This window comes from Apus apus, chromosome 9 (assembly GCF_020740795.1).
Source record: "Apus apus isolate bApuApu2 chromosome 9, bApuApu2.pri.cur, whole genome shotgun sequence".
Lineage (NCBI taxonomy): Eukaryota > Metazoa > Chordata > Aves > Apodiformes > Apodidae > Apus > Apus apus.
The window spans coordinates 10,201,524-10,228,671 of record NC_067290.1 but is presented as its reverse complement, the minus strand read 5'-3'; the positions used below and the strand labels follow the sequence as shown (position 1 = coordinate 10,228,671).

Below are 27,148 nucleotides of genomic sequence, written 5' to 3'. Positions count from 1 at the left end.
GCGGGCTGAGGTGGGGGAGGGTCTGCTCCGCGCCGCGCCGCCATCTTGACGTCTGAGGAACAAAAGAGGCGAAGCCGCCGCTGGCGCCGGCTTGACATCAGGTAACGGGCGCGTCCCGCCGCTCTCCCGGGCCTGCCGGCTGGCCCGCTCGGCGCCGTGAGCTCTCGACGAACTCCCCGCCGACCTCCCCACCGACTTCCCCCTGCCCCTAAGCGGTCGGCCGTGCGGGGGTGGCCGGGGGCTGCCGCGGAGGGCCCTGCCTCTGTAGGCCCCAGCCCCTGAGGGCCCCAGCCCCGTCCGCCGCGGCAGATCGGTTGCCTGGACCGGTGGAGGCGGCTCCCCCAATTCTCGCCGGGGATGCTCGGCGGCAGCATCGGGCGTGTGGCGGCGGCAGGGGGAGGAGCATTGTCCGAGCTCAGCGGAAAGGGAGGGGGGCACTGCGCTGGTTCCCCCCGAGGGTAGGCGAGCAGGGCTCTGGCCTAGCATCACCCCCGGGAGGTGGGTTTGGTCTGGAGTGCGGAAGAGGGAAGCGATGTTCACGGAGCATCTCGGTTCGCACGCTGCATCGGCTTCCTGCCGAGCCTTGACCTCCCCCGCCGGGCTGTGCAGGGTGGCAGCGGGGGTTAGCGGGACTGGAGGCTCCGCCAGCGCCGGCCCTGGTTCCGTGTGGGGAGGGGGCTCCGCAGTTACGCGGTCTGACGTGGCTGGGTGACCCTGCAGCTGGTTGTCGCCCTGTGCTGTTACTCAGCAGTTCTCACCTCTCTGAATCATAAGACGTTGGTTTTCCGTTTTGCCCGGGTGATGGATGTGCTGCAGGCTGGACAGCTGTTGACGGTGATACTGCACAATGAAAAAACGCTGTTCCGGGAGGAGTTGCATAATTGGACGTGCTGCTCACAAATACCCTTTTTCTGTGTAAAGCGGAAATACTGGGTGATACTGTCTCGTTACGAGCTGTTTTGAGCATCACAGGTTGATAAGGTCTTATAAATGTGGCTTGGGGCCCTCAGGCACTTAAACAAAAACACTCAACAGTTGAGGCTTTGGAAATCGGCATATTGCTTAAGAAAACAAACGTTATCGTTGTTGATAGAATAACAGCCTGTTGGTAGTTACACCCTGATGTGCCCTTGGCCTTAATTCCACGGTGAAAACTATGCATGTTTAACACTGATACGTTTCCTGATACATACTGGAATTTAATTGCCTTTTAGTCCATCTAAGACACACTTCCTTATGTGTCCCATATACTCAGGTGTTTGAGAAATGCATCTAGTGCCCATACGAGTTCTTAGATTTGTGAACACATAAGGGGGCAGATCTGTGTCAAATACTGTAATTAGAATTTTACTTTAATGTTTAGTTCTATAGTATTGAAGCTACTGTGAGTTGTTTTAACTTTTCAGTCAGATGGTGTCTTACTGATCATTACTCAACATGTAACATTGAAATGTGAGAGGAAAGCAGCTCAAATTTGACCTTGAAAATAACAAGGTCGGGGTTGTTTTGGCTTTTAAATGTCTAAGAATTGGCATATTTACTTATAACTTTGCTTATACAAGATAAAAACTGTGAAATTTAAAATTGTCTTTAAGTTGGAATTATTTGCATGTTTTCAGGACTTAGGATAATGTTAAGGAATGGAAACTGGGTTTGCATACACATGCATCCACACACAAATATGTGTTTCTAAAAAATTGACTGATTATTTGTTTATATGAGGCCTGTTTAGCATCTTCCAGCTTGCTGTTTTATTTTTTTTTCTTTATCAAAGAGGAAGAACACGATGATTCATCTGACAGAATTCAGGAATATTTGTTAAAAAAATAATTCTCTTAAGTGCTTAGAAGTGTGTCCTGGTTAAGTTTTGGAGGAAGGACTTCAGGGAGGGATTACAGCCATTTGTATATACTTGTTTTTAAAATTTTCAGACCTTAATCTTGGCCAGGTAGCTTTTCATAAATTTGTTAATTCATTTAATTGAAAAGCTTTTTGCTACCTTTTCTGTCTTTGCTGTTTATAACTTTCTGAAGTAATAATCTGCTGTTTTGTCTGTGACATTTTGGTCATACAAGTAATGTAAACTGTGTGGTGCTGCTGCTTCTTGAGGAAAGGTAGGACAGTCATCATAGCCATGCAGTATAGTAACTTGGGAAGGAGATGAAAAATTGGATAGTGGTCAGTCATAATGAATGCTGGGCTTTGTGCTCTCATAAATTCTTTCCCTACCAGTTGCTTGCAAGGAAGACTACAGATTTGTCAGGCATGCAGTTTTTGTCAAACAGGGTAGGAAAAGATGTTAAACTCTTAGTTGCCTGCCAGTTGATAGGCTTCCAGCCAGGTCATTGGTGAGATGTTAATTATTTTCTGCTGAGCTGGAGAATATGAGAGGATATTTTGGGGATCTTTTTTTCTTCTGAAGGCTAGAGAAAGAGTACAAGTGTATTCTTGTACATAACCAAGGGTACCTCAGTCTGTCAGTTATGGTGCTAGGGGCACAGGTCTGCCTTTTTTGTTTAGGAATAGGTGAAGGCAGGGAAGTGTATACTGTTAAGTTGGTGGTGTAAAATCTACTTCACTAGCAACAGAAATTCTGCAAGGATATGACATCTAAAGGAATAAAATAAATACATTTAAAAATATATACTTCTTTACTATCTCAGTACTTTTAGTGAGTTGAATTATTAGTAAGGTGTGAGAGAATTCTGGAGTAACTGGTATTAAATGTCAGTTTTGATGATTCTTATATGATGATATTTGGAAACTGGGAGACTGTTGAGGTGTTTTTCTGGGACCTCAGAAGCCCTTCAGTGCTTATCTCAGCTGGGGAATCGTTCCAGATCCAGAGTGGCCAAAACAAGTGTCTCCTTGGTGACATTTTTGGTGGTGTCCTGCCCCAGGAGCTACACTTCAGGTGGGCAAGGCTAGAGGCAAAGGTAGGGTTTTCAAATGAAGCATGATTTGATGTGGCTTATAATGCTAAGCTGAGGTGTAGCCTCTTCCTTTTTAATGTAGTTCTTTGGTTTCCTTTCCATTTCTGCACTGCTGCTTAAACACAGAACTGATTTAATGGGTAGGAACATATTCCAAAAGTTCAGATACTGCATAAAAAAATTGTGAGGGCAGAAATTCAGATGCAGCTACAATTTTTTACTTGAATGTAGTCTGCTGTGCTAGCTGCACCTGAAAGTGTGAGGGTAAGAGCTAAGCTGTGGCATTTCAAGCTTTATTAGGGCTATTTTATATTAATAATTTGTGTGTGTGTAATGAGCTAGAACAGTTGTGTGAATGCTGTCAGGTTTTTACACTGGTGTGCAGAAAAACGTGCTGCCTCTCATTCAGTTCATCCACTTAGCAGTTGTTGAATTTGCTGATGCTCGGCTCGTCCCTGTTGGCAAGAAGCTGCGGTTGGTCTCCAGGCAACACAGGTCCGGCTGAGCATCTTTGCCTTGCTTGAAGAGATGAAAATTTTCCATTGCGGGGAGAGGATTCTTCCTCTCTTGCTAATTCTTTTATCTGGCTTCGTCTGGCACAAGGTTATTGTATCTTTGAAACAATATAGGGATAGCTTTCAAATATTAAGAGGCTACAGAGTTTTACGGTATAACTGCTGATGTGCATTTATATATAGCTTTTATTAGAAAGACCTCATTATAACGCCATTTTTGGGCCTTTAATAATAACTACTTTGTTTCAAAATAATTATTTCCCAATTTTGTGAATAGCTGCATGACACAGTATCACTCTCCTGCTAAGTCTGAAGTACTGCAGATATAAAGGAAGCAAATTTATTTGTTCAAATGAAGGTTAACATTGGTTGGTTGTGTTTAATTGGGTGTTTAGGAGCTTGAAATCATCACTGAAAGGTTCTGTGGTTTCTTGACTTGTGTAGTACTAAGTCTTTGAAGTCCTGCCTGTGTCTCAGAAAGATGGGCTGTGTCAGAATAAGGTAATGGTAGTCCTTGTAACGGGTACAGAAAGTATTCTTTCACTCTGCTGGTTATCAGATACTTAACCTGCAGACTTTGGTGACCCTGTGTCTAGGTTGCTGGTGCAGGTGGAAGATTGTCTGTTGGAGATAGTTGGAACCAGCATTGTTTTACTGGAAAAAGAAAGGCTTGCTCATCAAATGGTTTTGGCCACTGAGAGTCTTGCTTTATGAAGACAAACTGCATTGTGCCACAATGAATGGTTGGGCAAGAGACAACACAGGCAGTGGCTGATTAGGAGCTGTGTACGTGCTCAGCATCAGCCAGTTAATAGTCCAAACAGAACAAGTACTGAATTCATGTAGTAGCCTTTCAGCTGTACAGCCTGTCTTTGTCCGAATCTTCTGCCCTGCTGCATTGATATCCAACAAGTTGGAAAGAACTGGGGAAAAAAATAAAAGGATGACTTGCTGAAACTGGCTAGTGATGCCTCAGGTTGTTGTGGCTTACAGTGAACAAGCTCAAGGACAGAATATACAATTATCTAGGCTCTTTTTCCTTAGAAAATCACACTTAAAAGAAGCAAGAGTTGTGGGGTTTATGCCAGAATCTGCGTTGGAATAAGCACAGCAAAAATGTTAGTTTCATTTCTTGAAGTCCAGAGAGCTTTGAGCATACCCAAATAGCTGTGAAGTGCTGTGATGGAGAAATTTTCTGCAGTGCCTGAAACCCTATCAGGAGTTGTGGGTGTTGCCTAATTTTATGCTTACTGAAGATGACCTCTTCCTTTTAACATATGCTCTTTTTTGTATCTTTTTCTGGAAGAACATTTTGGATATATAGGGAGAATGTAATGACAACAGTGACATCAATTAGATTAATGTAGTTCTTTATTACAAAGGTGATGAGTGAAACTGCTGACATGGGGTAGGCATCATCTTGATACATCTGAGGTGTTAGCTCTTCCAGAAGATTAATTCAATTTAACTGAAGATACGAGGTTAAATTGATGGGTGGATGTGCTTGCTCATATTGAAATAGCTAGTGTTATAACTGGGAATCTGTTCAAGCTACCTAAGGAAAAAAATGGAATCTGGCTTAATATAACCAGTTTTCTAAAGAGACATCTGTGAATACTAATGTTGAGGATATAGTTCTTAGATAGGGAGGGAACAAAATGTTTTTGGAGAATAATTTCAGAATTCATGGAAACTACTAAGTAGTCTCTTGAGAAGGATGATTAAATGAAGTAAATGTTGATGGAGCTGCAGTGAGTTGTGTGATGAGAGGACTGTCTTCCACTTCAGTTGAAACAAAACCTTTCACATATTTAAACATAAATGCTGAGTGGTGATTTCTTGTCTGAAAGTGCAAATAATGATTTAACATCATTATGTACAGTTTGCTTCCAAAATATAAAATGGTCTTCCATAAGCTTGTCTTCTCCTGGGCTGTTTTTCTTTCTGATGGTTTGTTGTTTTTTAGAAATACAGAATTGGGATATGAGCACAGTGTGGATGGTAGTGCTATATTGCAAGTTTTTAAGAGAAAATGGTTTTTTGGCAATCACTTTGTGTGAGTCTTCCTTTCTTGGTTAGTAGTGGTTTCTCTTTGAAGACAGTTGTGCATACCACACTTTCTTGTGCTGGAGAGTCACTGACTGCTATAAAAATTGCCTGTAAAGCAACTGATGTTTTTAAGGAGGCAAACTGACTATGGTTGTGTCCCATTACTTGGGCTAATAGTAAATGTATTTCAACCTGCAGGGTGATGAAAGCAATACAGGAAAGCTCCTACAAAAGCTTCCTTTTATTGCTTACTGAAATTGGTGAGATTTTTTCCAAGTGGTTTTGTACTGCTGTTTGAATATGTAAACTGTATGAGATTAAAACTGATTAATTCTTTGACAGTGGTTGTTATGGTGAGCCTGTAATCGGCCCTAGATGGTGTACTGTGAGATCACTGAAAGATGAAACATGAAATACATAAACAAAAAAAATTTTTAAGCATTTTTTAAGTGCTGTGCAGGTGTGCTAATACAAAAGGTTCCTGTCCCTTTTACTAGGGAGAAACTAGGGAGAAATGGGTTATGTTTACCAGGGGAAACATTCACGACTTTCCCTTTGGTTTTCTTGTGCCACATCACAGTCTGTTTTTCCAAGCTCCTCTCTTGTCCTTACTTGCTCACATCCAATCTGCTGCGGCTTAGCAAGAAGTGAGATGATTCTTTTGTATTTTTGAGTTTTGAACTTCTGTAATTGTTCAGTCATCCTGGAAGGAGCTATACCTTCCAGGAGATATGTGTTCAGGTTCTTAGGACCTGTTTATTTTCGTAACTTTTCAGGGAAAGAGTACATAAAGGCCATTGAACCATATAAACTCTTCCTTTTAAGATACAAATCTGGGTTTTATTTTATGATTTGAGATGTGTTTTCAGTAGTTTGAAATGTTTTGAAACACAATTTAAAAAGATACTATAGAAGTACGGCACTAACTACTGCTGTTCTGAAGCAAAAGCTTTATCATGATAATCAAAGTCAAGTCTTGGAACCTATACTTGAATTATAGGTAAAAATGCGGCTGCCCATTTTAAGTCTGAAATAAGTCAAGCCTGGATTGTAGAGTTTTGGCATCTAAGCTTAAATTTAACAGTCTTGTCCTATGAGCTCCTAGTGCTTATGGTTTAATAAGTATTGGTGGTTGGAGAAGGGAATACAGACAGAAAATCTGGATATGGTTACATGAATATGACCCTTTTATGGGACTTGACAGTTGTCCTCTTGAGCAACTTCTCAATATATGGCAAATTGGTCACAACTCGAGGGCCAGTCACAAAAATAGCATGTTCTTTTATTGAGTGGCTAGAAATACAGTTTCCAGGCTTCTAAATGCATGGTAAAGAGAAGGGCATACCCTCAGATTTATTTTAATCTTAATGCTTACAATTCTGAGATTTTTGGTATCTTGAGTAACACTTTCATGTATGTAATCCACACAATTTAGGTCTTGCTGTTATATTTTCAGAAGATTAAAGGCTGAATGCTATTTCGGTTTCTCCACAACAAAGGGCAGTATTGTCTTTTTTATAGCAACTGGTGGTTTTACCCACTGGTGCCAGAGTTTTAAGATGGATCAGTTTCCAAATAGGAAGTTTAAGTAGCTTAGTTTTGGTGGTTCAGGTTTCTTAGTTTCCATGGCATTTTTACTTGGAAAAGAGGATAGTTCTTAAATTACACAATCCCTGGAAAAACTCTGTGGGTCAAAATTGCATGCTCTTTTCTGGCTGAATATGCATAGTAACCTGTAACTTGGCTTTATTTTAGCTCTAGGGAGATAAAATAGCTCTCCTTGAGAGGTAAAACTGGCATTTTTTCCAGAGCTTTGTGTCTGTTGTTCTTAGGCTTACAGATGGTGCAGGAAAAGCTGAAAGCTCTTACATTTTGGGATGTTGAAATATTAGTTGTATGGAGCACATAACCTCCTCATTGAAGTTTAAGAAATTGCAGCTGAGGGGTTTTTGTGCATACTTATATTAAGAAAAAGCTAGAAACTCTTGGGGAACACCATTGTTCCTGCTTTTCTTTCCAAGACAAAAGGATTGGAAAACTTTCGTTTCTCCTACTAGGAATGAAGGTTTAAGAAAGACAGGGATAAGGATTGTGTGTAAACTACAATAATAGAACATTATGCAACTTCAGTTTGGTTTTTTTAATAGTTTTTTTCCCTTAATATGCTAGAATTAGATGTATCCATGTTCCATAATTCATAGTTTTGGGTATTGAAGTTGTATTAAAAAAATATTCCTGACATTTGCTGCAAGAGGTGGCTCTGCAGCTGTGGGGTTAAATTTACAGGTGTAAATGCATGTCTTAACATGTTTGGCAGTGTTTATTTCTCATAGTAACTACTGTCGTGTTTGTATTCTACTTAAAGGAAGATATAACTAGAACCCCATGTTTAGAGAATAAAAGGTAGCATAAAAATGTTGGTATTAAAAAAAATGTTTTGTGCTGGAAATGTGCACAGTTCTATACATTTGTCAGCATCTGAGTGCATGGTATTGCTTGCCTGGATTATTGACAAAATTGCTTCTGGATAGGCCTGACTACCTCTTTACAAAAGAGATCTCTCCGATGGGCTTAAACTCTTGAAGTTTGTAGCAGAGCAAGACCTGGAATGTAGCACTTGCCACTGTAGGAAATGTTGAGCTGTCCTCCCAGTGCTTTCAGTGGAGGGCAAGATCTAGAGGAGCAATACCTCTAGGCGTGACATACCTGACCTGAGGTCCTCAGAAGAACCTAGGGCATTTAAGGATGTTCTGCCTATATTTTAAACTGCCTAGAGATTTTTTTTCAAATGATTTAGTGTTTTTGAAGATAGTTTAAACTGTTAAATGTTTACAAAAATGTTGGAACATTAAAAAAAACCACAACAACTAAATATGATTTCAGATGTGTTTGGCTTGGCACATGCCAGTGATAGACGAGTTCTGGCACAGAGCATAGAATTTTCTTAAAATGTCATTGGGTGTTCATCAGTTTTATTGTTAAATTCCTCCAATAATGCAGCAGGAAACATGTATACAACCTGATATAGAGAGTTCCTGTATTTGGTATAGAGAAGGGCAAGGGCTGCTGCTTAAATCTGTTGAACTGATGAACAGGTACTTTCCAGTACAGTAAGTGTGCATTCTTTCTTGGTGAGAATCCTTTGTTCCTGATCTAATATTAAAAATAGGATTAACTTTCCACCCGGATAGGCCAAGACTGCTATCCAGTTAGCTCTGTTACTTTCCCGAAGAGTTTTGCAAACATGTTTTGTAGAAACTTTGCGCATGAGTTAATGAATAATTCTGGGTTCTTAGATTCAGTCTGTTTTGTGTGATTAAGTAAATGAATTTGAGTAGTTTTATCTGGAGATACTTTTTCATTATTCCAAACTACAGCAATGTAAAAAAAGAATATTACTTCATATCAGCACTTCTAACAAGTAGGTAGTTTATTCTGTTGGTCTAGCCCAAGCACCTTACGTACAACAAGAAGAATTTGCTTTTTTGGCTTTTTGTACCTGTAGGTGGTTATGATAGACTCATCATTACAGTGCCTGACTCCCATCACCCTCATGATTTATCACTGAAGGCTATAGCAGAAGCACTTCTGCTTGGAAAGGGAATGCACATGTAGTCTCAATATGTAGATGTGGAGGAGTTGGTATTTCATGCTTGGCTTTGTACATGTGCCTGCTGAGTATTTTTACAAAACCTTATGCTTACTCATAGCTGAGTACTAGTCACGTGGGGTAACTTAATTTCCCCCCCCCCCTTTTTTTTTTTGTCATCACAGCCACTTGGTTTGAAATTGTACTTAATGAAGTGGGGGTTTTTCCCACTCTAGTCTTTCTTTTTAAGTGAATACAATAGAGTAGTTTTCTGAAATACCCTATGAGTATTTCCAGACACAAGCCAAATTTGTTGGCAAATGTTATAAAGACCTAGAGCATGCTGCTGTCCTGTGTAATTTTTTTCCTGCATTTAGGGAAAATGGTAAAGCAGACACCTAAAAAGCAATCACCTGTGTGATGTGTGCTCCCCACTTGATGCTGTGGCACTGCCCCTCTTCTCCACACAATGTTGAAAGCTGTTAAGTCTGCTGTGTTAAATTTGCATCACTGGTAGTTTAGGGGACAGAGTTCTTGTCAATGCATTCTTAGAGTGAAAATAAACTTTTTCCTTAAAAGAGTTACTAGAATAAGTGTTTGCTTTCTGTAATCATGCAGATTTTTAAGGCTGCTCTTATGGCTTTTTCCAAAACCATAGGATTCATATGAGCATGTTATTACGTGTGCTTTGTAATTCTGCCTTAATGAGATGAAAAGTGAGACAAGATCAGGCAGAAAGCTTTACTGCCTTGCTCTTTCTGTCACTGTAAAGCTGGTTTATGGCTATTTCGAGCTGCAGATACTGACCAGCCCAAGTCAAAAGTCTGCAGTTGAGAGAACCCAGTTTGAAGAGATTGCTTAGGCAGGCAGCTCCGCATCAGTAATTCTGCTATGACAACATTTTGGGAAGAGGTTGTTTTTGAGATTGTTATGAAGGAAGGAGCTACTTCTTAATTGAGAGCTGTGCTCTCCAGAGGATGTTTGTTGATGCAGTTGTGTATTGGACTAAGTTGAGAATCTGTAATGACATGAAATTCCTCCCAAGCAATGCGGTCACCTAGATTTAATATTAAAAGTCTGAAAACATGGGTTCATTGTGCTATTCTTTCAGTGGTCATTGCCACATGAGAATGAGAATAAAGTATCTGTACACGTCACTTTTGTTTTACAGATTTGAGTATTAAACATCTTTTGCTGCTTACTGTATGAATTACATGGGTCAAGCTATTGTTATGTTGTCTAGATTAATTTTTATTTGCTTCCTTCAGCTGATGGCAGATTTTTCTCTTAGCATTGTGACACGTGAAGGAGTAGTACCTGTGCTTTTGTTTTTGATGCGTCCTTTGGAAAAAAGATCTTAACCAAAGGCACTTGAAAGCATGTAGGAGGGAAAGGGCAGGGTATGCTGAGCCTGTGCTTGCTATCTGGGAAAACTGCCTGAAAACAGCTGTTCTGTGCTTTTTCTTCCTCGAAGAGCATTGGAAATAAACTGGGTGTAGAATCAAAGGAAAGGCAGTGAAGAACTGTATTGTGCTTTTGTGCTGGTTGGCATCAGTGCCAATTGAAGCTGTTGGTCTTAAGTTTTTATTTCTAATGAAGCTGAATGAATTTGACATACTAGTGAGGTTTTTATGGAAGTAAGGTATTTACACATGAAACTCTGCAGAGCATTTCTGATGGCCATTATGATCGGGCTCCAGGTGCTGCTGTTAATCTCAGTGGCAAGATTCCCAATATTAAGTAGAGCCAAAATAACAAATCCTGATAAGTTGTTAGTGGTAATATTAAAGCATGCAGCAGAAGAAACCCTAAAGATCTTAACATTTTTTTGCCAGTGTGAAGAACTTCATTGGATGAAAACAAACTGAATTTATTAGGTGAATTGTGGTTCTTACCTTGAAAGTCTAAAATATATTAATTGTTCAAAGTGCAGACTGAAAGCTATGGATTCTTTAAATTACTGAGAAGGTTCTGTGGGCTTGCTGCTGTCTTCTTGAGCAGTGTTGCTCTGTTCAAATCTTATCATATATGCATTATAGGTTTATAAGAAGGCAGTAAATAGCTGTGCACAAATAAAGAGCTTGGTTAAAGGCTTTATAGCAAGAAAGTCTTTGCTGACACTGTTATTATATTATTGTTGTATCTGAGCTATAAAAAACTTGCTTTGTTATCCCTTGAATAGGAAGTTACAATGGGATGTGCTGCCAGGTCTTTTCCAGGAAACTGAAGTAGCATGAGTTGTCCTGTCCAAATCCGTGCTTGGCAATTCCAGTGTTTTTGGAACTGGAATTCCAGTGCTGTTTAATGCACACCATATGCAAGTATTGTCCAGACCACTTGGGCATATGTCAAAGCAAACAAGTAGAGCTGCTCCTAATGAGCTCCCTGAAGAAGTGTTGGGTAAACAAGGTGGTGTGCATTGTCTGCGTTGGAGTTGCTTTTTGCTTGAGTGTGATTTCTGTAGTGTAAACTACTGGTGCATTATACAAACACAGACTGATGCTTAAAATTTCTCTAATAGAAAATGGAAGCAACTCTCACAGCTTGCTCTGAAACTAGTGTGTCTTGCTAAGTGTGCATTTGGTGAAAGGTTGAAGTATGTTACATACCTGCTGGTAAAGCCAGCTCGCAGTTGATGGGGGTAACATGTGACCCTGCGTAGAGTGGGTGGTAATGTGGGGGAGCCACCAGGCAGATCTGCCTCCAGAGCACTGGCAGTGCCACCTTCTGCCAGCCAGCGCTGCGGGGGTGGATTGGACTGTCTGGTATTTGAGGTCAGGCCTGGGGACACGGCTCTCCATGCTGTCTGGGCTCCGCCATGGTGCTCAGCTTTGTTGCACTTGTAGGGTTTTGGAAATAGTTTATGCCCTGAGTGGAACTGAGAGGCTTTTACCTGAGTGTCTCCAAGCTGTTGATGTTCAGGTAGACAGAGTTCTCTGGGGATGCAGTAACTGCTACTAGGGAAGCAGTGTATTAAATTATTCATTAAAAAAAAAAAAAAATCTGGTAACTTTATTTGTGAAATAAGGCTCTTGAGAGAAAGGAGGAAAGAAGGGAGGCGGGGGGAAAGCTAACTGGTGTGTAGTGAGTAAAACTATTGATCTGTTATCCTTATGTGCAGGTAAACATTCCAGGAGCTGGAGTTCAGCTGATCGATCTGTTGTTTCTTTAAGCAGTTGAGTTGCTTAATTCAATTAGTGCCCTTACACACAGGGCACGCTGCAGGTGTCTGCAGTTCTCTTAGTGCCGCTGCTTTAAGCCCGCAGGTCTCTGCTTTTCCCGTTAATGTAAAGCTGTTAAAGATCTAAGAAGGACAAATAAAAATAGACCTGTGACCTAGAACACTTTGTAGTCTCTTTGAATTAAGTGCATTATTGTTCGTGTAATGATCTTCAGACAAAATAAGTACGAGGTTGTTTTTAGCCGAAGAAAGTTAATTATTGAACCTGGGGTCTAAAATTAGAGCAACTTGACTTAAAACTTTACTGGACGGTGCAGAACAAGAGAGTCATGTTTTGGTTTTTAGCTTTCCTGCTCTGGTTGCCGGCCGGAGTGCAGGTGGGTTGGAGCAGGGGCTGGCCGGAGCTGGGCGGTGCGCGGTCACGGGGCAGGTGGTGCCGCTGCAGCCCGTGGGAAAATGATCATTAGCGTTGTTTTTCGTCTGAAAAGTCAGCTCGTATGCAGTATTTTAAATGTCTGACATGTTGTCGTGAATAAACCGGTGAAATCAGCGTCCAGGCTGGAGCTGGGCAGGTTCCTGTGCTGTCTAGGACAGGGGGCCGAAACTTTGTGCCAGTTGCGCGTTTCTCTGACTGCTCACCGGGGAGGAGAGAGGGGACCCTGGGAACGCTGATTCCTCGGGCCCTCTGAACAGACGCTGGAGGGCGTTAGGCGCGACTTGCAGTAGGACTAGCCAGGGCTAGCATCGATACGTGGTAATTAAAAAATCCCCAAAGAGGAGCCGCGGTTCCGCAGCTCGGCCCGTGCCCAGCGCAGCCCGTGCGCATGCGCGGGCGGGGCGGGGCCGGCGCCCATCGGCGGCTGCCATTGGTCGGTGCGCGGAGGGGCGGGGCCTGGCGGGGCTGTGGGGCTGCTCCTCCCTCGCGCCCGCAGTCGGCACCTCCGAGCAGCGAGCGGCGGCAGCTCCGCGCTCCGCTCCCCGCCCCGCCGCTCCGCGCTGCTGCCCAGGCCTCAGCCTGCCCGGAAACTGACGGCCCGGCGCTCTCTTGTGTTTGTTTTAACAGACTTTTGAATCGGAATAAACACCTTCAGGTCTCAGAGGCTTCTGGCTCTGAACTGCCTTCACTACTGTGGCCTTCTTCTGTCTAATGTGCTACAAGGATGAGCCCAGCATTTGGAGCTATGGAAGTGGAGCACTATTCCAAGGGAGTCCTGCTGGAGCCTTTTGTCCACCAGGTTGGAGGACACTCCTGTGTCCTCCGGTTTAATGACAAGACCATCTGTAAGCCCCTTATTCAGAGGGAACACCAGTTCTATGAGACTCTCCCAACAGAAATGCGTAAATTCACTCCGCAATATGAGGGTAAGTTATCACATCTTAGGATGGTGTTGAGCTTTTTCTTTCTGTAAATACAGGTGTGATGTGCTCTCTATTCTCTCTGAAATCTCTTCTGTGTGGAAGAGATTTCAGGGTTTTCTTTTCATGTATTTTGATGTTGTCTGAGGCAGGCTGTGGAGATGCAGGGTGGAAATGCTTGCCAAGTCGTTGTTTGGGCTGACTAACAGCATTAGAGTAGAGCAGCTCTGCTGGTGATAGCCCATGTATCTCCCTTAGGCACAGGTAAGCAGCTAACAGCTTGTGAAAGTTTTCAGTAATTATCTGCTGCGCTTGTGTGTGTGTGTGTGAATTTCTAAATATATCTATTTTTTGCCATTTGTTTGATGCCTGTTTACAGGGGTTTGCAAATACAGGTTGACTGTTTTGTGTAAGATTAGTTGTGGTCTCGGGTTTTGGATTTCTCCTCTGACTCCCATTTTGATCACAATAAATTCATGTCAGTGAGGTGTCTTGTTGAATATTTGCAGTGTCGTTTCTGCCATTAAGGAAATTAAAATTCATGGCATTTAGGTAGTCAAGGATCAAGTAGCTGTGATGAGGCTGAGTCAGATGCTATGTAGGAGTGGAAATTCCAGTTCTCCTAAGCATTGCACTAGTTAACAGAAACACTTTTCTTTCTCTTTGCTATTCCATCAACTGCTGCCTGGTGATTAATAAATAATATGTCTGAAGCACTTTTTTAAAAATGGAACTGCTTTTTAAAGCACATTGATTTTAACCCTAAGGCTAATGAAGTTTTGCAAACTGTTTGTGAAACTGTCAGAAGACTTCAGAGGAGATGTTTCAAAGTTAATAACTCCCTGCACACTTACAGAGACTTTTTGACACATCTAACTACAAGTTTTGTTGGACTGGAAGAAAATGTGATCTTTGAATGATATTTCTCAAAATGGAATATAAAAATTGTACTCGTGTATGTGGCTGTGTGGGGAGGGATTTAGGGGTATGGGGTCTCATTTGGACCATCTCTGTCATTTTTTCCAGGAGAAAGCCAAAAGCCATTTGCTAGATGGCTCCCCCTTTTTTTTTCCCTGTTGTCCCCTCCTTTGTGGCAGCAGAACTGTCAGAGCTTCTGTGCTCCCTTGCCCCAGCTACTGTGGGTCTCCAGCTCAGAAGTGCAACCTCTCTCCAAGACCTCTCCCCTTTGCCCTAGTGATGGGCTGCAAGAACTGTGCAGACTGAGATATGTGTAAAGAGAGAGGACTGAGAAATAAAATAAAAAGCCAATTCAGACAATTGTTAAGGCTTCTTCATTAACCACTGAAACTTTCTAACGTGGCACTGAGCACATCTGTGTCAGAGCCCTCCACTGAGACTGACAGTGCAGTGCTCTAAAGACTCAAGGGGGAGATGAGGAAAAAACCCCTGCCTATAAGGTTCACCATGTTTCTGTACCACAGACAGATTTGTTTTGTACTGCATTTTTGTTATCTATTTCACAAGATTGCTGCATAACCAGTACCAATAAAATATATTCCGAAAAGAAGAAGAAAATGTATCATTAAATGTGATGATTCTAAGTGGAAGCTTTTGGACTATTTTCTGTTGTAATGTGACATTTTCATTGTTTTGCTCTCCTTGCAAATCTTAGTTTCCCCTCGAGTTCTATTAACCAAGTCTTGTTTGGATAAGTGCTTTTTGCTTTGCTGTCATGCAAAACTTCAAGCTTTTGGTGTGAGGGTTTTTTTGTTTAGATCACTTTTCATTGCAAGATGTTAACAGATGTTTTACATCTCGCGTAGGGTCAGACCAGTCAGGTTTTTTTATTAATAAAAACTTTTATTAATTGAAATTGTCTCCTGTTATTATTTGATTCTTTCTTGACTGCATCAGAGAGAGAAAGTAACCTTTTGTGTCACTGTTTTGTCAATTTGATAAATTGTCTTTTGTGAGGTGTCATTTTTGTCTAGGTCTTTTGATATTTGTTAGGTTGGCCGATGAGGTTTGGCCTGTGGCAAGATAGAAACTAAGGACCAGGGTAAGAGAAAAAAAACCAAAAAGTTGCTATATTCTTAGTTTAAAATCATATGTTCTAAAAGGCTCATTTGTTACTTCAGCACTTCCTAACTCTCTGTGTCCATTCTCTCCTCAGGTGTGGTGTCAGTGAGCTTTGAAGAAGATGAAGATGGAAATTTATGTCTAATAGCATATCCATTAAATGGGGACCACGATAACTTAGAAAACTTAGATAATTCTGACTGTGAACCCAAAAGTAAGCTGTTGAGATGGACTAACAAAAAGACAATGTTGTTAGAAAATGAAAAGATGTCTAAGGAATGGGTCCGACAGCACAGGAAAGAGGAAAAAATTAAAAGGTAAGTTTGATAGGGTGAAGTGAAATACGGAGTGGTGAAGCACAACATTTTTTGCTGTCACATTAGGATCTGCTCTCCAGAACTCCTAACTGTCATTTTCTTTGGTTTCATTTTTCTTGAGCTTTTCTGTGCAGACAGGTTCAGTATTGAAACTAATGTATCCTCAGGCCAGGAGTCTGTTGAGCGTTTTTCATTTATTATTTTTTTGCTGTGGTCAATTGAAGAAGGCTTCTCAATGTCAAAGCTTTGGCAATAACAACAAAAAAACCCCAAAACTAAACAAAGAGCACCTGCAAAACTGCAATACTTGTATATAAACAGGATACTTCAGTGTTACTATATATGCCATACTGTTGTAGGAATCCTGCCTTATCCCTGTTGGTGGCATTTTCCCCCTTGTTCATTTGTTAATTGTGCCCACTTTAAACTGGGAGCTAGGATGTGTTGTGCTAAAATAAATCTTAAAGCATATTGCTGCTACTTGCTCTACTTCTATGGAAGCAATTCACACAGCTGAAGAATATATAAATAGAAATACTACATGTTTTGTAACATATTTGGCTATATGCTGGTTTAAATGAATATGGGAGTTGATTTGTAAAGGTTGAAACATTACTGATAGGCAACTTGTCCAGCAGTATGGAAAGCAAAATAAAGCTTATGCTAACTGTTGTTGAAGGTGAGAAAAATAGTTTGTAAAGTTAAATCCACTGACAGCACCTTTAAAGTGTTTTCTACTTGAGCTCTAATATGATGCATTGTTCTGTTTTCTAGTCACAAACTGGAGGAAGAATTTGAGTGGCTGAAGAAATCTGAAGTCTTGTATTATACTGTAGAGAAAAAAGGAAATGTCAGTTCACAGTTGAAACATCATAATCCTTGGAGCATGAAATGTCACCAGCAGCAGTTACAGCGAATGAAGGAAAATGCAAAACACCGGAATCAATATAGTATCCTTTCCTGAAAGTGCCTCATAAGAATGGAATGAGTAGGGCTCTGCTTTTTATTTCTTCAATGTGCCAGTAAAAGTACAGCACAGGCTTATTCCAGAGAGAGTCTCTAAAGCTATGATTTATTTGGTGACTTTGGAGGGATGTCCAGCAGTATCCAGAACATGGCTTTTTCCAGCATGTAATAAAGTAGCTAGGCGAGGAAATTCTGGTAACTTAATTCAAATCTACAAATTATGGATTAGTTGATGGCAAGGCTTTACAGCATACTGTGTTTTGGATCTTCAGTGTCGTTTACTAATGAAAAGTTTTCAAAGCAGAAGAGTTCTGTCAACTCTGTTACTGTTTTGGTACTGGTGATCTTAAAAACTAGTGTCAGTGTCATCTTTCCCTTTTCTACAACTTTTTTAAATACAGAGGATATTCCAATGCCTGGAGTTGTCTGCTTCTAGTAGTCTCTTTTTAGTGACTGATAAAAAAAAAGCCGAGATAAATTGTCCAGTACGATTGGAGCATGAGAAATACAAAAACAGTGGCTGCATCCATGAAAGCTGAAATGCACACCATTTTTGTGCTCTGGAACTGAGGCAAGCATCTCCACACTGCATTCTGTGGAAGAAAGAGATCTTGCTATATAGGCTTATGCAGGCTTGGATACAACTGATAAATCATGCAACAATACCAGTATCCATATACCTAAATAAACAAATTCCCCATCTGTGAGGATTTTCAATGAATAAATTACTAGAACATCTCTGAGTAATGAACTGTTCAGAACAATAGAAAGCACTTCATGGCTGGTATCCTCCCCATTTCACTGTAGAAGATTATTAAATTACCAAAGTAGAAGTGTGTGGTATCTCTCAACCAGTATTAATTCAAATGTTCCAAAGTGCTTTTTAACTTCGGTTTTTCAGAGGTGGTGTGAAAATGCTTCACTGTTTTTGAATGGCAACTGAAGCACAGAAAATCTTCCATTTCCCATAAATGTCTGTTGCTAGGCAGGAAGTACTTCAGAATTCCAAGTCTGTGCCTCAGCTGTCAGATTATATTTCTGTATGTCCTTGGCTACTTTTTATTTTTTTTACTTAATGTGGAAATGGACCTGTCTTCTCTAGAGACCAGTGAAACTGGAATAGATATCCACTCTGCTTTATGCTAAGTTTATGTAACTAATTTTTGACAGGCTACTATATTCCAGGCATGTTTTGGGTATGCTTAAAGTTAAGACTGGCACTATAACATCTGCGGTAATGGTTTTTAAACCTGTGTTCTTCGTTGTGAGTATTGTTCCTTAACTAGTAAGAATTTATTTTGCTGGAAAACCTAACATCTCGATACGAAGTACCATGTGTGTTGGACCTGAAGATGGGGACCCGACAGCATGGAGACGATGCATCAGAGGAGAAGAAGGCAAATCAGATTCGCAAGTGTCAGCAGAGCACATCAGCTGTGATCGGAGTCCGAGTTTGTGGCATGCAGGTGAGAGGAAAACTAACCATCTGTAGGGCAACAGATTTGTGCTCATTTCTGTTGGGGGATTTTTTGACTTGCGTAGTTACCTCATGTGTCCCTGAGATGCTGCCCTTCTTTTCCTTTGGGAGGGGAACAGGGCTTTTGGGTATCATCAGTTGAAGGTGGCAGCAGCTGCAGGAGCAACCTGCAGCACATGCATCAGCAGATGTGTTCTCTGAGCACAAAAACACCCTCCTGCACAATAGGAGCAATTCAAAACTGTGTAGTGAAACTAATGATCTGATAAACATTTTGGGATAGCGTAGGAAAGAGTTGAAAGGAAAGTCTGTCAGTACATGCATTTGAAATAAAACGTGTGGAAATTTGCCAGAATATTAAGCGATCAGTTCTGTCTTGTAGACTGAAAAGCCACAGATCTCCCACTGCTTGAAGAAGGCTTGTTGCAAATGCACAGGAGAAGTGGCTTGGTAAATGTGATAAGACTTGTGGTCAAATAAGGAGATAGAGTTGAGATGGACTTTCACCTGAGTGTTTTGTTTACTTGTTTCTGTATTCCTAGAGTGACAAATGGAAACAACGTGTTTGTATTTGAGTCTTTTCTGAAGCCTCTCCTCCCATCCAGTAGATTCCAGGAATGCCAGCAGTGTTTGCTAGGACTTGTTCCACATCATGACTATTGGCATGTGTGGTGTTCAGCTCACTGTTTAACTTCAGAGAAGAGCATGAGGCAGGAATGAAAGTGTGAGAGCTGTATGTCTAACCACAGTGTACTGGGATTTGAGTAGGACCTGCTCATTGTTCACATTCCAGTATAGACCTGTGCTGGAAAACAAGGTGGAACTTTGGAGGCATTACTTGACCCAGATGTTCAGGCATTATTGAGCTCTGTGGTGTACAGACTGCTGAAGAAATCTTGCAGGAGCAGGTCTGACTTCTTTAAATACAGAGCATTATAGGGCACATCTTAGTTTTCTGTAAGAGTGTTGTCACTTGGAGCTCAGCATTCTGGGAATCAGCTGGTACACCTGTGAGCTGTGGTACAAGTTGTAGTTTGACTTTGGAGGTCTTGGCTGCAGCTTTGCTAATCTCACTTAAACTCCTCAGTCTTATATTCCTGATGGAAAAGCTCAAATCTAATCCAAAGGACTTTTCCATTTCCTCTGTGACTCTGAGTTCCGTAAGACACTGCTAGATTGTCGTTAGCAGTTTCTGAAACTGCAGGAGCAATTGCAAGAGTCATTTTATAAAAGCTTTCCATAGCATGATGGGTGTTTTTGTACCTTCAAGGCTTTGAGTTGGTGTTACCAGCAATTTTAACTATTTCTTTTCTGTTGTCTTGTGTTTGTATGTGCAGGTCTACCAGGCAGGCACTGGCCAGCTAATGTTCATGAATAAATACCACGGAAGAAAACTCTCAGTCCAAGGATTCAAAGAAGCACTTTACCAGTTCTTTCATAACGGCAAATACCTGCGCAGGGAACTCTTTGAATCTGTGATTAAAAAACTGACTGAACTCAAGTCTGTCCTAGAGAAACAGGAGTCCTACCGCTTCTACTCAAGCTCCTTGCTGATCATTTATGATGGAAAGGAAAGGCAGGAGGTTGCTGTTGACTCAGACCCAGAAGACTTAGAGGACCTTTCGGAGGAATCTTCAGATGAGTCTGCAGGAGCATATGCCTACAAACCAACTGCTACTACTGTTGATGTCCGTATGATAGACTTTGCCCACACGACATGCAAGTACTATGGAGAAGATAGCGTGGTGCATGAGGGCCAAGACACGGGTTATGTTTTTGGACTTCAGAATTTAATAGATATTATTAAAGAAATAAGAGACGAAAGTAGTGAATAAACAGTGTGAATGCACATCAGTAGAAAGCACTATTGTGACTCTTTGTATTCCAAATTTATTGGCCACTTTCTGGTGGTAGGAATCTTTACAGGCTCTGCAGGGATGGTCCTAGCAGAGTCAGACTTGTTCAGAGGGCATTTACTTATATTGGTGCTGGACCTAGCACTGGCAAAACTTGGTATCCTTATTTATTTAAACTTTCTTAAACATTCCATATTTGATTACTCAGATACCTCTGTTATCCCTGTGTGTATACGTTCCAATAAAATTCTTTTTGTTCATTGTAAGTGATGCTTCTGTTGTTGCTGGTGACTGAGGAAGAGATGAAGCCCAGATCTCCAGGGATCCATCTCTCAGCCTAGTCCTCTTCGTCCCTGCCAGAGTCTGTGCTTTCCTGTTGTGATCAGCAGGAAGGGCCTTGGCCAGACATTTACCTTTCTCTTGGGCTTTTAATAATAATTGATTCTTGAATATTGCAGTTTAGCCATAGGGATTAAAAATTGGACCTCCTGATTCTTGTTCAGCCTGGAGAGGAGAAGGCTCTGGAGAGACCTTAGAGCAGCCTTTCAGTGCGTGAAGGGGCTACATGAAAGCTGGGAAGGGGCTGTTCACAAGGGCTTGTAGGAAGAGGACAAGGGGTAATTGATTAAACCTGCAAGAGGGGGGTTTAGGTTAGAATTTAGGAAGAAATTCTTTAGTATGAGGGTGGTGAGACACTGGAACACATTATCCAGAGAGAGGGTGAAGACCTCATCCCTGTAAATGTTCAAGGCCAGGCTTGATGAGGCTCTGAGCAACCTCATCTAGTTAAAAAGTCCCTGTGCACTGCTGGGGGGCTGGACTAGATAACCTTTAAAGATCCCTTCAGGTCACACACATTCTATGATTCTGTGGTCTTTCTGGTGGGGTAAGGCAAAAGCAGTGCATGAGCAGTGAGGCTTCCCTGGCTGGTGAGACCACCTGTGGAACAGCATATCTGTCCTGGGCCTCAGCAAGAGTGAAAAACAAGTCTTAACAGCCACTCAGCTGGCCAGGGTCTGGAGCATCTGTCCTTTGAGGAGAGGCTGAGGCAACAGGGCTTGCATAAAAGGAAAAGGCTGCTCAGAGGGACCAGGCAGCAGAAGGTTGGATGAGAGGCTGCCAGAGATTCCTCCCAGCCAGAGTGATGCAACTCTCAGAACTTGTCTCAAAATCTCCAACAATGTATTTTGTGTTTCAGGATCTGGTAAACTAGATCTCATGCTCTGTAACATGTTTCTAGAGAGCAATTGATATTTTTTTACCTAAACTGAGCCAAAACAGGCACAAGAACCTCGTACAGGATTAGCTGCAATTGCAGAGACCAGGAGAGAGCTGCAGAGACTGAAAAGTATCCTAAGCAGCTTAAAATCTTACTTGGGGCAAATAGACAGGAAGGAAGTGTCAGAGAGGACAGTGAAGAGCTGAAATAAAACAGAGTAAGTCCAAGCCTCCGATTCCTCTTTGAGGAGGAACATTTGTTTGTCTGACTGTTTTCAGATAAATGACGTCTCCCCTTGTGAAGCTGGTAACTCACTGTGACAATGCAAAATAAAACTGGGTGTGGAAGAGGTAAGTGTGGGAATGTTCTTGCTTCCCAGGGTTGCCCAGGACAAAGCAGGAAGTTTATGTGGAAGTGAATTGTTTGGGGAGGCGGGTGGTGCTGGGATCATCTCCCTGGCTCAGCCAGGCTGCTCACAAGCATGCCAAGGAGGGGTGGGATGTGACAGGACTGCAGAGAGGCTGGAAGGTCACCCTCTTCAACCGCCTATACCCCTGCACCTTTCAGTGCAGCTCTAGTTTCATATTCCCTGGCTGTTGCTATCAAGTTTTGGTGATCAAAGTCTCTCTGATGACTGTCCTATGCTCTTTTGTACTTTTTAAAGAGGTTTTTTTTACCTTTACTCTTACAGCATGAGTTTATTATTGCTTTTTGTTTATTCCACAGTGTTCAGGCACAAACTGATGTCAGTATTGAAGAGGCATTTTTACATCTTGCAGTCACTTCACTGTTGTATGTCTGCACAGAGGATGTTTCCCTATGAGGCAGGTCCCATTTGTTGCTGCTCCATGAGTCTCCAGTGCTGGGTGCAGCTGATGAGGTCCCTGTGGGTTGCCCCTGAGCTGCTGGTGGACTAAAAAGCCTTGGGAGAAAGGATGGGGCTATTCTTGTCACTTTCAATTGCAAAATCCTTTGGGCAGTGACTAGCGACACCTCCTGCCTGCTGCCCCCGAGGTGTGCTGTAGGTGTGAGGGTGCCTGGAACACGGAGAAGGGCTGTAGCTGCAATGTGATTGTTTCTTTTTCGGTTCTGCTGAGAATGTGATGCCCTCTGCTAATGACGAGCTGCCTGGCAAGGCCCCAGCACTGCCTGTCACTGCTGCTGCATGTGAATAAGCCTGCCTGTGCATACTCATCTGAGACACGGTTTGACTTTGTGGTCTGAAATTAGTAGGGATAAACTCTAATGTACTTGTGTGACGTAGGAATTCTGAAGGGAATTCATGAAATCCAGTGAGAACAATCGCATTTGCTCTGATGCAAGCTGTCTCCAGAACAAGTCCTCTTTGTTTTGCTGCCTGCAGACAGGGCACCAGGGTATGGGGAGGGAGATGCCCTTACAGCAATGCTGCCAATGGTGTAAGCTGGGGTCTAGACCTGGTCTCAGACTGCTATGGTGGTGGCAGCCAGATCTGGTGCACTTGGGAGTGCATATAATCAGGTGGAATTGGTGTTGCAAGGCAGCAAACCTGGGCCCTGCCCCTGCGGGCCCGCACCTGTGCTGCTGAAATCCTTCTGCCAATATTGTTTGAGGATTAGCAGAGGCTGTGCCAGTGCTGCAAAGCAACAGCAAGATTGTTGGGAGTTTTCTGGCCCTGCAGCAGCATAAGAGGGTGAGACAGAAATGACCTTTTTTATCAGTTGCTTTAAAAGCTGCAAGAGCACAATGTTGGGAGGAAAAATCTCCTTCAACTGAACATTAATTTAAAGGGCCTGGATTGTGTCCTCAAGGGTTAAAGAGGGGGCAAGCCAGATGGTAAGTGGCTCTGAATGGCACATTATCTTGCAAAGTTCAAGAGCAAGTTTGTTTTCCTTCCATGCTGTTCTGCACAAATCCCTCCAAGCAGTTCCTTGTGTTTGTGGAAAGGCAATTGTGTAACTGCCAGCCCAGGACAGGCTGGGGTGCATAGCCCTTGCCTGAAGATGGCCCTCCTGCCCATCACCCCTGTGCCTGGGCTGCTCTGAGGACAGGGATGAGCAAGTTATGGGTCTGAGGAGGAGGTGTTGCATCACCGAGGGGCCTGGGGGTTGCCTGCCTTTTGGGGCACAGCAAAGGACAGAGTGAGAGGGTAACAGGAGAGCAGCAGCTAGGCTGGGGAAGAGACAGGAGGGCTTTTAAAAGTTCCTGTTTTCCCTCCACCGGTGCCAGGCTGACCTTGGAGGCAGATGTTCCAGAGATGTCTCCTCAGCTGGGGAGAAAAGCTCCAGCAAACTCTGGTAAGTGCATTTCCCCCTCCAAGGACTAATCCTGCCTTTGCTGTGCATGCCCTGAGCATGGCTCCCTGTGGCCCCAGTTCTCCCTGGGCTATAACCTCCCTGCTGGCACTGGTGATGCCTGCATGAGTACTAGGAAGGGGCAGCTGGGCTGGCTCCATGGTCTGTCCTGGGGAGCATGGAGGTACCATGCTCTGCAGTCAGTCTGCCCCGTGGAGGACAATGCTGAGCGCACATCCCTGTTCCTTGTCGCTCCCCCGTGTCTGGTCTCCTCCCTGGCTGCCTCTTCCTGACCTTTGGAAAGGAACCACCTTTTCCTGCATCCCAGCCCAAGGAAGGCTGTCTGTGTGCGCCCTTATGATGTGCTGGGCTTGACCCTGCACTGGGGACTTTGCAGGGGCTGGAGCTGAGCAGCCCCAGCCCCGTGTCCCCACGGCCTCCCTGAATGATGCTGTGCTGTCCCCTGGGAAGCTGGCCTTACTTAAATGGGTCACTTCTAGCCCAAAACTGGGGCAGCTGCCGGGAATTTCCATGGGTCAGCTGGCCAGAGATGAAACACATTCCTGTGGCTGGCACTGGCATCTCCAGTGAATTGAGCTCTGCTTTGATGGTGAGGGGCTGGGGACAGGGACAGGGGGTTGAGCTGGGGTCTATGGATCTGTGGCCTCCCGGCACTGGGGTTGGGCAGGGCAGGAGCAAGAAGAGGCAAGAGGTAGCTTATGGTCCCCTCAGTGGAGAGAACATCTCCTTCCCTGTGCTGTCCCCATCCTGTGCTGCTGCCTCTTGAGTAACCACTGGACTTCCTCTGAACTGGGTCCCTGCCAGCAGGGAGGGACACACACTCACGTGGAGCAAGAGCAAAATATTTCCTCATGGCCAGACAGCAGCATCCTCTCAGGGGAGCAGCCCAATGTCACTCTGGCAAGGGACAATGTCTCCCACCCAAGGGTGAGCAGTGCACCCTGCTCACCCCATAGGCCTGGGGCTGCAAAGTGGTTGGGCCCCAGAAAGGCACAGGGCGTGTCCTTCTGCCACAAGTGCTGCGGGGGACGTGGTGACTCCCAGTGTCTGGGGACAAAGGCACTGTGTGCCCTCTTGGCTCTGTGGTGCCTGCTGCCCCAGGGGTGGCAGGTGCTGTGCGTGGCTGAGCAGCTGTGCCTTTGCTGTTTCTAACAGCACTGGGTTCAAGTTTGTGTAACTAGCACCAGCATAACTGGGTTTAAGTTGTTCTTACAGTGATACCGTAGTGGGACTCAGTCCACTGAGTTGGTGGGCAAATGTTCATCCCACAGCACATGGGATCCATCCATGGCACAGGGTGTTGAGAATCCAGTGCCGCCCCTTGGCCACCAAACGCCACACTCCAGGTTCCTCCTCTCTTCCTCACCATGCAAATGTCTTCTGCCTGCACCCAGGTTTTACACCACGGGCAAGATGTCTGGCCGCTGAGCTGACGGCAGAAAAAGCAGTGTTCCTCTGAAACAGCCATTCCCAGAACTCAGCATTGCAGCCTGCAGAGCTGCCCCAGGGGGGAGAGCCAGGCAGGGGCTTCCCCATGGCTGGTGGCTGTGCCAGCAGGCAGAGCATATGGGCTGGTGAGGGGCTCACTGGGTCAGAGCTTAATGAAGAACAGGGCACTGCTGCACGAAGCCAAAGGACTTGTTTTCCCAAAACGGACCTGCAGGGCGGGCTGGGCTGTGTGCTGCTCCTCTTGCAACCAGCGGTGCCTCAATCCTCCCCGCAGCATCCCCCTGGTTCCCCCTGCCACCATCCCTCAACTCTCCTGACCTTCTGTCTTTCTCGTTTCCTGGAAGCTCAGCTGTTGGCAGCGGCTGGCTGCTCCTTCCTCCCGGGGCCCCTCTCCAGCTTTCTGCAGGATGGGTTGCGCGAGGAGTCCTGCCGACACCCTGGCTCTGCCGGCAGGCGGAGCAGAGCAGGTCCCTGAGCCACCCACTGCCCTAACTGCTTCAGGATCTCTTAAGGAGCAGCTGCCAGCAGAGCAGCCCCTTACTGGTGTTTTTGGGCTCGGTGCAGAGCACTGCATCCCTGGCGAGAGAAGGCAGCAGGGTTTGCTCCTCCCTGGCAGAGTGCCCTTCCCAGCTATTGGCAGCTGGTGGTTGTTTGGGGGATGTTGGGGAGTCCCTTCTCCTGTAGGGGAGCAGATGTGGTTGGAGGGTGAGACCCCCTGTTAGTGGTGCTGGTGTGTGCATGGTGCAGGCTGGATGAGGGGCTGTGCCCCCAGCCATGGGCCTCTCCAGGTTGCCTCAGCTGCAGAGCTGCCCAGACTTGTCCCTGCCTCACATGCATGTGCCCATGTGCCCAGTCTTGCTCAGGAGCAGGGACATGTGTGTGTCCCATGTGCCAGCCACTCTGGTGCAGCCATCTGAGCCCAGGCAGGGCCCAGCTGCTGTGTCACTGCAGTCTGTGCTGGCCCTGCTGTGGGCAAGCAGGCAGATTGTGGCCACAAGCCTCAAGTGGCTTGCCTTCCTGCTCCATTGTGCAGGTGCCTCTGGTTCATAGCAGCCCTGGCAGCTTTCCGACCTGCAAACCTCCTTCCAGGAGGCATGGGCTGCCCCTCCAGCCTGTAACACAGGCGGGGCACTGTCCCCTTTCTGGGTGGCCCTGCTCTGCTCAGCAGGGTGGCCAGGGCCAATGCTGGCAGGACATCTCAAGACCCAGTTGGGAGGTCCCATCTACACCCTTTTAATGAGATTTTCTAGGAAAGAGGGCTGCCAGGACTCCAGGAAATGCAGTATGTATAACAAACATCCGAGTGCTCCCTGTCCTGCTCATGGACACCCCCGGGCCCCATGTGTCATGCTGGCAGTGTTGTCTCACAGCCACAGGCCTGGGGTCCCTGCATGACTTTTTGCCCAGAAAGGGCTGGCAGAAGTACAATAATATTTGTATACCTAAAAGTAGAACGATTGATCCCGCTGCTGTTTTGCAATGTGTTGACAACTCGGCAGTGCAGAATTATATAAGTGTACATGGAGCTGGCAAGTCTGTGTTTCAATCATATGAGTGCTGTTGTGCAACACTTCCCCTCCGCCGCCGGGGCTTCGGCCGAAGCTGCTGTGCACATGCCGAGCCCTTCCAGTGCTTATAGTGATCCTGGTCCCCACGACTCTGAGGGCAAGGGATGCAAGGATTGTTATCTGAGGTCTCAAGTTCAGCTTTAGAAGTCACCCGCGAATGACGCAGAGGGATCTCCTTGCTCCTCCCTGTCCAAGATAAATCACCTGGCACTTGCAATTGGGAGTTGATTCCTCAGCAGCAAGAATCTGTCCTGGGCTCCAAAAGCCCTCAGAGTCTCTTTGCATCCTACCTGGGTGCAGGAGGGTTTGCAGGAGCCCTTGCAGAGGAATCTGGGCCCC

The 27,148-nt window shown here is 44.3% G+C and overlaps 1 protein-coding gene across 1 annotated transcript; it reads left to right on the top strand.

Moving 5' to 3' along the window:
* The first annotated feature begins 13 nt into the window (after window positions 1-13).
* Window positions 14-20,545, top strand: IP6K2 (inositol hexakisphosphate kinase 2). The gene is made up of 6 exons (XM_051628000.1): window positions 14-101; window positions 13,331-13,629; window positions 15,758-15,980; window positions 16,755-16,930; window positions 18,237-18,412; window positions 19,761-20,545. Exons 2-6 carry the CDS (start codon window positions 13,428-13,430, stop codon window positions 20,256-20,258), a joined length of 1,275 nt encoding a protein of 424 aa, XP_051483960.1. The 5' UTR covers window positions 14-101; window positions 13,331-13,427; the 3' UTR covers window positions 20,259-20,545.
* The last annotated feature ends 6,603 nt before the right edge of the window (window positions 20,546-27,148 follow it).